At 37.4% G+C, this 13,632-nt stretch overlaps 1 protein-coding gene across 3 annotated transcripts; it reads left to right on the plus strand.

Moving 5' to 3' along the window:
• Positions 1–5,520: 5,520 nt before the first annotated feature.
• Positions 5,521–13,632, plus strand: blk (BLK proto-oncogene, Src family tyrosine kinase). 3 transcript variants are annotated; one of them, XM_056363594.1, is made up of 14 exons: positions 5,521–5,662; positions 6,924–7,010; positions 7,194–7,290; positions 7,453–7,483; positions 7,925–8,018; positions 8,134–8,232; positions 8,379–8,482; positions 8,645–8,794; positions 9,282–9,434; positions 9,540–9,719; positions 10,334–10,410; positions 11,169–11,319; positions 12,421–12,552; positions 12,756–13,632. In XM_056363594.1, exons 3-14 carry the CDS (start codon positions 7,195–7,197, stop codon positions 12,956–12,958), a joined length of 1,470 nt encoding a protein of 489 aa, XP_056219569.1. In that variant the 5' UTR covers positions 5,521–5,662; positions 6,924–7,010; position 7,194; the 3' UTR covers positions 12,959–13,632. The 3 variants fall into 3 exon arrangements, with proteins under 3 accessions (XP_056219569.1, XP_056219571.1, XP_056219568.1); XM_056363596.1 differs by having other exon boundaries at positions 6,927–7,010; XM_056363593.1 differs by lacking the exon at positions 5,521–5,662 and having other exon boundaries at positions 6,913–7,010.

Here is a 13,632-nt window from a genome sequence, read left to right on the forward strand (position 1 = left end):
CACTGTAGCTCTTGGCAAGTCACCATCACCACTATTACCCGCTCCTGGCAAGAAACCAAGTTCAGCAGTAGAGAAAACTTACATATAGCACCTTTAAAATAGTAAAAAGTTATATACTTTTCTAGTTAATACTGTACGTTCCTGGAAAGCCAGAAAATACTGATATTATTCATTGTGAATGTTTAACTTACTATTGTGCAGATACAGTACTGTTCATGGCAGCATTTTAGTGGTGGATCTAAAGAACTGGATGATGATTAACATCAGTGTAAGATTCTTCACAATTCCGTCATAGCTTTAATTGATTTCTATAGCAGATGAACACGAACATCTCTGGAAGGTAGCAAAAGTCATGGCAGGGTTTTATGTATTATGAGGTTCACTTATTCTGTATTTTAGACCATTCAACAGTGTTTATCAGTAAGGCAATACATTATTCTCTGTGGTACAGAGGTTATTACCTTTGCTCAATGTACTGTACGAAATATCTTTCAAATTAAATGTACTTCAAACTCATTTGTGTTATTCTTTTGTAAGAGATATATTTCAAATTCACAAAAATCAAAAGAGTGACAATGACACGTGACATTTACATCCTAAATTGAGGCTTCCTACAAAAACATTATATTTTAGAAGTTACTTACCTGAGACTTGAAAATGTGCCACTATACATGTAACATTCTTGGAGTAACTAATAATACTGTTAACAGCAGTGTTTCAGTATGGTGAAAGACCAGATCAAACATTACTTACCATAGATGTAAATCTGTAAAAAACAAACAAACAAACAAACAAACAAACAAAACAGTATAATATGTTGGATGAACAGAATCATAACCGAATCATAATGATTAAAGATAATCCATAGTTCGATTCACCACATTCACAAACATTTCCATACTAAAAGAAATTGTGTGTAAAATTAAAAAAATTGCAAATTATCTATATCTGCTGCTGAAGTAACATTGGACACTGTGTTCTGATCTACACATTCATCCAAAGATACTTTCTGGAGCCTTTTTTATTTAAATCAATGGACTAAATTTGTGAGTTATGAACCTCATGCACAGCATTGGCACAACAATGATCATTTCAGTCTTCACAATTAACTGAATTGTCCAAGATAATTGCAAGCATAATAGATATCCCATACACAAGTATAATGTACTTCTGTGGAAAGATCTGGTGAATGGGTGCGTGAGGCTGTCTGTTGAGACTTCATTCATTCTCCTTCTACAGCAAGCCCCATTAGATGGAGCTGATGGATGTGCCCCTCTCAGAGTTTCCATTTGCAGTCTCTTGTGGTCATGTGACATACATAATTGGTGTCACTCTGATTGACTGCATAACACCAAAGTGAGGTACAGGCCTCTGCTCTCAAGCCTTTGTATTGAGACAAGAACATCTTGCTGCATGTGCTGCCTGCATTCAATAGTCCACTACTCCATTCTGGAAGATGAAGGAATACTTTTACTCAAGAGTGGAGTAGGTGTGCTTGTTGGTTGTTTTGCTTAGCTTAGCAAAAATACTGAATAAGGGAGAACTACTGTGTTTCAAAAATGTTGCTTCAGACAACTCCAAAATTGCCTTATTTACATTATTCATCATCCTCATCTAATTGGACCACTCCAAGTGATGATATGAGTCTAATTAGGCAAAGTGAACACCTGTGTAGGCGGAGCTTGGCAGTGTACAGGGTTTAAGGAAATTACATTTTTGTTCCTTTGTGCCTTTATTGTTTTTACTTGGTTATTCCTCTTTCTTATTATTTTTAATAAGTAAAGGAATAATAAAGTATAGTTTCAAACAAACAGGCTTGTGTAAACTAGAGTTATGTCAGTAGGTTCAAGATGCTGGCTGGTCATTTATGTGAAAGTAGGTCTGCTGTGAGCATAATGTGACATTGTTCCTCAAGGAGGAAATGTGATAACAGTACTCAATTAGACTATTGATGAAATAAAAACCTGTTATAAAAAGTACATAGTGGAAAAACCATGTCAGTTTCTAAATGTAACGTAATGACACTATACCTCTAACCACAATTTATCGTAACCTCTTTCATAACAATGCTTAATAACTAATGTTTGATTTGTTGAGATGAATCTAAAGCAAATCTTCTGGAAAAGCAAAGCGTTTTTTGAGGAAGCACCTGCTCGCTGGCACAGAGTTATTTCCACGGTAAACACTGGAAGAGTGAGGAACGTCATCCGGAGCACAATAATAAGGGGTTTTCCCGCAACCATGTTTACCTCAGAGCAACTTGCCACTGGAACAGCTGCATAAGTTTGCTGCTCCAAACAACTTCACTACAAAATCCAACTGCAGAGATGACTGGTACCATTTAACTGGGTGAAATGCAGGTTTTTGTACTTTATAATATTAATATAATATAACAATACATTAATATAGTAATGGCCAGTAAGAAAAACAAATAAGAAAAACATTAAAGAATAAATAAATATGAAGGGAGCACTGCTATTACAGTAAATCCCACAAATTAAGCTACAATGTGGAGTCAAATGGAGGAAACTAGGAAAAGTGAAGCACTCCTGAAACTCATGAACATCCCGGAAGAACAGCAGAAGTGCCTGTTGAATACATCGAGGGGGTTCAATTGTTCCTTGTTTATTGACAATCACTTTGTCTTTTTAGGGCAAATGCAGGAGCGAGACCTTCTCTCACTCCATGTGTGACAGAGGATAGAAACGGTTCCCACACAGACAGGAAGTCAAAAAGGGGCCTCTTGTGATGTAGAGGGGGATCAAAATTGAGGAAAGTGTGTGCTTGTGTGCTGATTTGTGTGCGTGCGTGCGTGCGTGCGTGCGTGCGTGCGTGCAAGTGTAAATCAAAGCTTTACTAAACACTGACACAACCCTGACTGAGCACTTGCAGTACAGCTTCCAGTAAATATTCAATTTCTAATCTTCATGTTAAATGTAAATTTTTTGCTTTGCCACACACACCCCCCCCACACACACACAAATCAAAAACACTCACATAAGCACATGTACAGACATTTTCAGTTACATGCAGTGCACACTCACATTAATAATGGCAATTGAAATCAGCCATTGGCAGCATGTATGCTTTTGGCACAGAGGTGGCCAGGACTGCGATACTAAAGGAGACCCACGCTCCCTTTCTTTCCCACCGTTGTTCAGGTTATCCTGTGGGGCCACTTATGACCCTTCTGCAGGCAGGATGCAATGTCTGGGGACCCCAACAGAGCTGCACACAAGCATCCGCCAAGCCCTGGGAAGAAAACAAGGGCTGATGGAAAACCAAAAGAAGGGAGTATAAAGAGAAACAGCAGTTAGTAACCAGGACGCACTCAATAACACTCACTATGCACCTGCAGCCTGTGTGTGTGTTTTTGTGTGTATAGTGAAGTGAGGTTGTTCCTTCAGAGAACTACAGCACAGCACAGTCCCCACACACAGCACAGGTGGTCCAAACAAAAACCTGTGAAGTGTTGCCCAGAGAGTAATATCCCCACGTTGCGTGTTGTATAAAGCCCCCCATAGGAAACAAACACTTCCGGTGCTGTAAGATTTATTGTTCCCTGCACTTATAGGTCACAACATACCCTGAATGATATCTTCCTTACAAAGTTCTTTGATTCATTCTTAATAATATTTAATAGTAATTTAGCATGTAAGCCAGAAACAAAAGGGTCATAAATACTGCCAGATAACTCCAGGACATGTTGTTTTGTGTTCATTGTCTGTAGAGGATGGGTGAATTCCCTCCTCAGTTGCATTTTGTGGTGAGAAAAGGAAATAGCTGGTTAACTGTACTGTACAGTGTGAAAAACCAACTCATTGTTATACTTTGATAGATTGACCGCACATCAGCTGGCATTTTTTTCCCCCTGTGTGACAGAATGCATCTGTATTCACATCCGCACGCTGTCCTCTGCATCAGGTACAGACATACGAGCATTACGCAATAAAAATCCCCAACATGATTCAATATAGTGCAACACTGTATTGAATTGGAGGTCAAACCTTGGCATGATTTTAGGGAAAAGCTGGCAAAGTGTCTTCAAACTGGGCTACTTTAGGAGAGTTAGGGAATAAAATGTGACTTTTTACGCCATCTAGTGTCAACTGTGGGGAGCATCAGCAACTAAACCTCAACTATGGACTGGAGGTAAATACAGAACCAGTATAGGCTTAATCAAGAGAAGTGTTTATTATTTGTTCATTTAAAAAAAAAAAACAACTTTAAAATAAAGATACAAATCAAAGCACAGAGGCAAGAAAGAGTCGTCTTAAAAGAGCACTAAAAGTAGGGGTGGGCATTTTGATACTTCAAGTCTCTACAATAAATAATAGCATAAAAACGGATCTGTTGCACATTAGTTCACACCACAAATTATTAATATTAATATACATTTGACAAAGTAACAAACAGACAACAATAAAAACATAAAAAGTATGCTTCCCAAATCATTTGGTGGTAATGATCTATTATTGGTGCCTTCACCTTATAACAGCTGTCCTCTACAGAACAGTACATTTGCAGCTCTTAATACTAAAAAGTATCAGCATCTCTACTGTTTCTGGTGAACCAGCCCCAGTATTATTTCACATTGACATTCAAACAGTGTGTGATATATGGTCTTACTTCCATTATCTTGCAGTTTGTGGCCAACAGGCAATACGGGTAAAAGGAGGGCTGCAAGAAGAGGAGGATAGGAAATAGGGAACTTCCTTATCTTAGTAGGAACACTTTCATCTAAAGAGATAAATCTCAAAGGTGTAGAAAAAAAGATGAATAAGTCAGGATAATCTTAATTTGCAGATTTGGCACAAGAAGATTTAACAATGCAATAACACTTACAACCTTTGGCCTTTCACAGGTATGTGAGAAAAGCACTTCCAGTCTTCCCATGAGCACATACTCCAATACAGTCTCATGGCCAGTTCACCACTCCATCTTGTGGTGAGAATGTGTACTGCTTTACTGAACTACTACACTGAAAACACGTTTAATGGTTGCTGAGCTGCAAAGATAAAGAGATAAACAATATGAGGAACTGAGAAATATATTATAGTATCCAACACTCAACCACACCTATACTCATCACTATTCACCCATGCGAACACATTGGCCAATTGTACAAACAACAGTCAGCCGCTTATATAGTAACACAAACTATAGAATATCCACCAACCCTTTTAGCAGTCAATTAGTAAACATCTCTGTCTTTGTAAATTGGTCAATAAATCTGACCTTTGTTGTGATACATTTGTGAATATAAACTGTATTCATTCATTTTATTCACTACACCCCAAGTGAAGGTTTGTTTGAAATTAACTAAGTGGAGTTTAACCACAAGGTGAGAGGGAATTACCAAATATACAGTATAAATACGACAAAATAAATAAACTTCTACCTTTTACAGTAAAGTCAGTGTAGTCCCTGGGGGAAGGCCATGGTCTTTACTGTGTGTGTATGAGAGAGAGAGAGAGAGAGAGAGAGAGAAAAGAACAGAGAGAGAGAGCGAGAGAGAGAACAAAAGAGAGAGAGAAACTTTCAAAACCGAAATGAGCCAGTGTGAGTGACATACTGACAAGCACTTGGTTCAATAAGGAACTTAAAGACATTTTGCATCTGGAGTACTTTTGACATCACAAGCCTGGGGGACAAAGTCAAGGTATTTACTTGCTGTATGATTATATCACAATACAGAGTACGGCCACAAGTACAGATTCTGTAATTTCACGGTGGTAAAAAACTGAACAACTATGCCAAATAGTGTAAAATTAAGAATAAAAAGGAGTGATTTTAATGATGTCGAAAACTGTTATAATGTTTTAATTGGAAACCCCCCCCCACCCCATTGAAATACTTGACGGTTGAACATGGTTAAGTCACATAGTTAATTGTAATCATAACAGAACATTTATAACAATTATTTGTGAGCAAAATGTTTATAACACAAGCAGTTACAAACTATCATAATGCTTTATGTGAAAATAAATGTACACTGAGACAAATAAACCTAATTTTCCATGAAAGGATAAAATTTTCCACATGAAATAGACATGAGATGTAAACTTAAGCATATAAAGCTACACTTAAATATAAAGAATGATTATAGAAAGTTTGTCACTGCTCAACGGCAGTGCGACTTCGACTTACTACAGTTTTAGTTACACATTACTCGATAGTTGTGGCAATGTAAACACCAAGATTGTTACTTTTTAAAAGGTAATCTTGACTTTCATGTGTGATATTATTAATTAAAGCATGATGAAAGCAAATCATTAGTCATATGCTGACACATAAATGCTGACATCAACAAATATCCTGTTGTATATTTTTAAGTTTTGGTTGTGCTGGACATTGTGACTGTACACATGTTGACATTCAGACTTGACAATTTGCATGTACAAGCATAATGTTTGAGCTTTGTGCTAAATATTAATCCCCCTTCTAGCTGCCATATATTCAAATAAGGACAATGTTGAAATGGGCACTTATAACTACTCTTAGGACTGTTTGATTCAAATGATGATCAGTATGACATTTAAAACCACCCATTTTAAAGTTTTAACACAAACATCTTATAGGACTAACTCTTGAAATAGATTCAGTAACTGTAGTAATAAGTAAATAAAAGAAATGACGCATTCCTACTGACGCTAATACAAAGACAAATTCACTGTAAATTTCTACATCTGAGTGTTATCAGTTATTTTTAGCATTTAATTCTTCCTCTATTTTTAACCATGACATGACATTGTGGCTGTATCTCAAACAGTACATGCAAATTACGCTATACGAACCTGTAAACATTTTTTTTTCACTTCCTCATATGAGAATCTATGTACTTGTAACCCAAGAAAACTGAACTTAAAACAGACTCACCACTTTTGATTTAGTAACTCTGAGTAGGTTTAATTCATTTTCAGCAGCTGGTATGAACTCACAGACCAGGCCCTGCAGTGGGAGGAGTGGAGACTGAAAACAGCTTCAGTAAAGCTCATCTGCTTTATCAGGTAAAAGCACAGAAATGAACATATTGTATCTATCTGAAGCTCTTAGCAGGAACTTGATATGGGTGGTAGTATTTGATAAATAAGCAATATTAAGCAGCATGTGCTGTAATTTTACATTATATAATTCTTGTTAGTAGTATGCAGTATAACCGAAGAATGTAACCTTTGCCATTATATATTCAGAATGGGCTGCGCTTGCAGTGGCCAGAAACAAGTAAATGAGGGCGAGTTCTACAAAAGAAAACACAACTCTCAGGCCTCCAACTCACTAAATCACATTGTAAGTAGACTGCTTAAAGGAAACACACTTTGCTCATTTTCATTAAGTACAAATTAAAATAATTTACTGTAATTTGAAACTAATCTAGATGAATGACTTTACATTATTTAGCAGATTTACTCACTTTGATTTTTAAAAAAGATACTTATTTCTGTTCTTTAGGCACGAAGTGGAGACAACTATGTGGATAACGGTAATCACTGAACACAACCCACGTAACAAACCGTCAAATGAAAAATAACGGGCCTGCTTTTATGAATTCGACAGTTGCTGTGCAGGGAGACATTAATAGCCGTAAGAGGAGACTACATTTAGCGATTAAAATCTCTGTTGGATTTCCTCTCTACTCTTCTGGGGTAGAGATGAGATTATTCATGAGAGAAGAGAAGAAAGTCATGTTAATGTCACAGACAGTGTAAAAACTAGAGAACAGTTGTTACTTAGAGAAGAACAGTAAAACACTCCTTTAAATACAATTGTATGGACTAGGAATACAGTTTTATGCCCAGGGATGAAGACCAAAAGAAAAAAATTACTTTAAAAAAAAAAAAAAACGTAAATGGACGACTCAAAAGTGAAGTAACTTCTTGAACTCACTTCTTTTGAAATAACCGTTTGCTCTGCTTGACTTTAGACGACACTGTGTTTGTGGCACAACATGACTTCAAAGCGAACAACGATAATGATCTGCCTTTCAAGAAGGGAGACAAACTTAAGGTTTTGCAAGAGTAAGTCTCATCACAGTCCCTACTACACAGTATGAACCCTGCAGTAGTGAAACGCACATTTTTACTTCTAACGTAACAAAATAAAAATGATCTGTCATGTTTGTCTTGTTTGTAGAAATGGGGAATGGTGGCTGGCTAAATCACTGTTGACTGGACAGGAGGGCTACATACCATCTAATTATGTCGCCAGAGCAGATACCCTGGAGATGGAAAAGTGAGCAGCAAATTAAATCCTACAAAAGTTATTATCAAACCACGTGGCCGATGATATTTAGCACTGCAACAACATTTTATGGACTGAAAATACATCTGTATATGTTTTTAAATAGTTACAAAGTACATTTGTTGTCTCTTCTGTAGATGGTTTTTCAAGGACTTGAGTCGGAGAGAGACTGAACGACTGCTTTTGGCCCCTGGAAATAAAGCGGGTGCTTTCCTAGTTCGAGAGAGTGAGACCTGTAAAGGTGACTCCCATAAGTCTCTTCATGTTTGATTGTGCCACAAATCAGAATTTCAGTGGCATCTCAGGAAGGCATATTCAGAAAAATGCAAATATACTGAATTCTAAAACTGTTCAAGTGTTAAACCCTACGTGTTCCTGTGCAATCGATTTGTTTTCCCTTCAGGGTCCCTCTCATTGTCAGTCAGAGATCATGTAACGGACCAAGACGATGTGGTAAAACACTACAAGATCCGCTGTCTGGACAAAGGTGGCTACTACATCTCTCCTTCCAACACGTTCCCATCCCTACAGGAACTGGTTAAATACTACACCCGTAAGTAATAAATAGAAATTCATCCCATCCATCAACAGAAGTTCATTAAATACATTTTTTTTATCTACAATATTTAAAAAGAAGCAAGTTTACGCACAGGTTGCGAAATATATCAGAATTCCCTAATCAAACATTATGACAGAACCTGAAAGCAAGGATTTGGACCCTGATTCAGTTCAGTGTTGTGAACTATAAGTTGTGTGCACTGACAAGTGAGACCCTTGTGATGTGATGTGCAGTGCATTTCCTGTGTGAGAGGAGTGATAGTCTTTCCACCCCGTGACTATACCACATGATAAGAAGGCCAAATCTCTAGAATGGCTGCCAACACACAACTTATGAACTACACACGAGCTTACACAAAAACACTTTCAAAATTAAGGAAACAAGAGCTCATCAGACCTACAATGTTTCAGTAACTAAATTTAGCACAACAGCGAAGAGAACGGAAAAAAAACCAAAAAACATGTATCACACTTGTCTGCAGGTACAGCCGACGGTTTGTGTCAGCGACTGTATGCTCCCTGTAAGCCTAAGGCACCCCAGCAGCCGTGGGCTCATGATGAATGGGAAATTCCCAGAGAGACGCTGAAAATGGTGAAGAAACTCGGAGCTGGGCAGTTTGGAGAAGTGTGGATGGGTGAGAGAAAGCTACCAACTCAGCCTGTCATTGGAGACATTCATAAACTATGACAGCAAAGCACAGTGCGTTACTGTAAGCACTTTGTTTTAATTCCTACATCAGGTTACTACAAGAACACCCAGAAGGTCGCCATTAAGACCTTAAAGGAGGGAACGATGGAGCCTGAGGCCTTCCTCCAGGAGGCCAACCTGATGAAGCAGCTGAAGCATGAGCGACTGGTGCGGCTCCATGCAGTGGTCACGAAGGAACCCATTCTCATTGTCACAGAGTTCATGATCAATGGTAGGAAAAAGGGGTGGGTGGTGCCCTATAAGAAAATATAGATGAATAATTACTTACATCAGTCCTTTTCCGAACAAATATTTTTGAGATGTGGAAATTTTTACCAAAATATCCTGCTGCAACTATGAATACCCAAAGTTCAAAAAACTTGTTCTGTCAGACGCTATTAAGTCCAAGGAATTAAAAACTGCAGTTGTGAAGCTTATAATTTTCACTGTAAGTGACTGTATCAGGCAGCCAATTCAATTCTGTGGTTACTTTTGAATCCATAGTATGAGGTGTTTTTATATTGGACATTATTCTGTAATAAAGTAATTTGAACGTCATAAACTACGGACTCAAACACTAATGCAAAACTCCGCAAACTATTATACAGAACAGGTGTTTGTGATGTTATTTCTAGCTTCTGGATCCTTAAAACAAATGACTATAGCTTTACCACTTGATAACACATGACATCACTCATCATATAAATTTGGTCTCTTTCAGTATGAGATGCACCGGTATGTCCTTTTATAATTGGAATGATTTAATTGGAAAAAGATATGAACTAGAATACTTACCTCCTAACTATCTTCTTTTTCTGATACAGTACTTCTCCTTTTCATTTTCAGGATGTCTTCTAGACTTTCTAAAAACAGACGAGGGAAGAAAGCTAAAGCTCAATAAGCTGATAGACATGTCAGCACAGGTGGGAAACCTTTAGACTATGTGACATTTTCATTGCACTGTGAACCCTCACCTCTGTGATAACATGAAAGCTTTTTTTCAGAGGCTTATGACCTTTTTTCCACTTCTGTGCATCTGTATTTCTTGTGTTTCTGAAGTTGTGGTTGATTGTGATTACATGACATTAGTATTTAATTCCCTGATTTTTGCATCGTTAGTCAGAAACAAAAAATATAGCTTAATTGGTGACCTCAAAGTCTATTTATACACACCAGTTGCTCTTTGAATGTCTGTTGTAGTGTACACTTTGACAGCAATCAGGATGTTAATACACGTGGAAACTGTCAGTAGCTGTGTGGTTTCTGTAGTGGGGCTTTTGCTCATCTGGCTCAAAGCCTCACCCTACGTCAATTATTAACATCCGGACAGGAAATCATGCTATTTTTCCACCCACAGTGAGCTCCCCCAGAAGTCTTGCCCCTCCAAAAAAAGCATTTCACTTCCTGAGAGTTGGCACATCCTGTTAAACCCACTTTACTGTCATTACTGAGCATGTAAACACATTACATATACACACAAAGTGAAGCTGCACTATTGCATGTGCTCAATCACTGTACACGTTGACCAAGGAAATAGACACATATGTGTAAAAAAAATAATAATCTTCATTAATCCAATGGATTCTGTTCTAAAACAGATATGTTTGTTTTGTATTTGACCTGAAAATGACCCTAAAAAACTTATCTCCTATGTTGATTTCCTGATTTTTCTATATGACAGATAGCTGAAGGCATGGCATACATCGAGAGGAAGAACTACATCCACCGAGACGTGCGTGCAGCCAACATACTAGTCAGTGAGACCCTGCACTGCAAGATAGCAGACTTTGGCCTCGCCAGGATCATTGAGTCAGAATACACAGCTCAAGAAGGTACGTGCATTGTTTCAAACATTGCACAGTAAATGTGCCCATGGCCATTGACCAAAATTTTAGAAACCCCCAAACACATCCTTATTTAGTCATTTCATTTATGTTTTTTGTTGCATTTATGAGTTACCTGTTAAATTATATTTTCTGAAGTTTTTTTTCTTCACCAACAAAAAGGTCTAAATTACATTACATCATATTAATTTGGCAAACTGTCCAAAGTAACTAATAACTAAAAAAGAGCTTGATGTTGGAAGTGCAAACCTCCCAAATAAACATGGTTACATTGTTGCAGGTGCCTTTAAAAAAAAAAGAAAAAAGAAAGTAGATGGAAGAGCTAGCTGTCGCATGTAATACTGCAACGCTGGTCTAAAAACTTCTCCAGACTGCCTGGTATAACATAATATACATACTATATTAATATAGTATATGTAGGAAATACAGTCTAAATTACTGGAATCAGCCTATAAAATACCCAACACATACTTTTTACATTTTAGAATCTGACCTCCCCCCTGGCTGCTAAAACCCCCAAAGTCCCAGAAAAAAATACAAAGGACATGACCTTAGAATCTATAGTTGCTACAGCACATTACTTTAACTTCTGACAACATGCTGTGGTTCTAATGCGAATTCCAATGTATGCCATCGTATAGATGAATAGCAGTGGGAGATAAGAATGAAACCTTGTATCATGACACTATATGTGTAATTTTATATTGTGTTACACTAGTAATTTTTTGTGGTACCATTTTTTGACAAAATAACCAGAAAAGAATTCATGTTTTGTTGTCTAATCCAGTGAATTTATTATCTGACTCAAGGTACCTCCAGTCAGGTATTTACTTCACATTGCTGCAAAAATCCTGTAAATCTATATTTGCCAGCTTTGACAAAAAAGGACAAAAATAGTCAGAGATATTAAAGATGTAGCCATCGCTGTAAAAATGGTATCGTAAAATCTCTATAATTTTAGGGTTTATATCGTCATATCACCACGTTAAGAATAAACACACAAACAAACACACGCACGCACTCAACTACAGTCACAAGCCAGTAACACAATTTCCCTTCACTTTTTCTCAACCTCTTTCTGACAACTAGGTGCTAAATTTCCCATCAAGTGGACGGCTCCAGAGGCCATCAATTTTGGCACATTCAGCATCAAGTCGGACGTCTGGTCTTTTGGGATCCTCCTGACAGAAATAGTTACCTATGGAAGAATACCCTACCCAGGTACAGCACATGAGAAATAAACAAAAAAAAGAAAGAAAAATGTATTGTGAGTGTTCAGCAAAACACTGTGTACCGTTGACAGACTGTATAGAAACCAATCTTAAATGCTGTGTTGCTGCTTTGTAGCCACGTACGTTGCAAAATGCTGTTACATAAAATTCATTATAATCTCACACTAGCTGCATTTTCTTTTTCTTAATCAGGGATGACCAACCCAGAGGTGATCAGGAGCCTGGACAGATCGTACAGGATGCCATCTCCAGAAGGCTGTCCCAAGGAACTCTACGACATAATGATGATGTGCTGGAAGCAGACGCCTGAGGAACGGCCGACTTTTGAATTTCTGCAGAGCACTCTCAACGACTTCTTTATTGCCACTGAGGGACAATATGAGATGCAACCGTGATTAAAGAAAAAGAAAACGTTTCCTGCTGATAACCAAGAGGCAACAGAAAAAAAAAAAGAGAAGTGAGACTTGAATGGATACAGGACCAACAAAACATCTTTATGACTGATACAATTTATTTTATTGTTCATTTTAAATGGACACATTTTTTACGCCTACCTTCTGATTGAATGTACAAGCTATTTATGGCTTCTTCTGTCTCTAGCAGCTACTGTAAGGGCATCTGAAAACATATCTGAAAGAAAAGGTTCAGAACTGTTCCGAAAGTTTTATTATACTGACTGTACTCCTGCTACTCTTGACTCCCAATGGTGTTGTCAACCGTGGAGTATGAGGAGACATAATTAAGACTGATAAACGATGGATAATACAAATACAGTACACGCATGACGTAAAAAGACGTTTGGACCCGGGGAAGTCAACACAGGTAAAGTTATGGATTAAATATTTGCATGGTACAGAAATGAACAACCTGAGATTACATGCACAATACTTTGCACTTTCTATTCCTTCAGTCATTCAGTGGATATATAAAGAAAAGGGCTTACAAAAGAGATTTTATATTTGCATAAATGTTTTTTGTGAATAAATATTTACATTAATTAGAAATGTAATTTATTCTCGTATTTCATTCCACTTATTTTTATCAGTGTCATAAAACATTCTTCACTTTA

Source organism: Seriola aureovittata, chromosome 19, assembly GCF_021018895.1.
Source record: "Seriola aureovittata isolate HTS-2021-v1 ecotype China chromosome 19, ASM2101889v1, whole genome shotgun sequence".
Lineage (NCBI taxonomy): Eukaryota > Metazoa > Chordata > Actinopteri > Carangiformes > Carangidae > Seriola > Seriola aureovittata.

What these genes read in the sequence shown, in the direction of transcription:
- blk (XM_056363594.1), top strand. Translation starts at nt 7,195, where the DNA reads ATGGGCTGCGCTTGCAGTGGCCAGAAACAAGTAAATGAGGGCGAGTTC. An exon ending in AGACAACTATGTGGATAACG is followed by an intron (nt 7,484 to 7,924) that starts GTAATCACTGAA and finishes GCTTGACTTTAG; the next exon opens with ACGACACTGTGTTTGTGGCA. An exon ending in TGATAGACATGTCAGCACAG is followed by an intron (nt 10,411 to 11,168) that starts GTGGGAAACCTT and finishes TCTATATGACAG; the next exon opens with ATAGCTGAAGGCATGGCATA.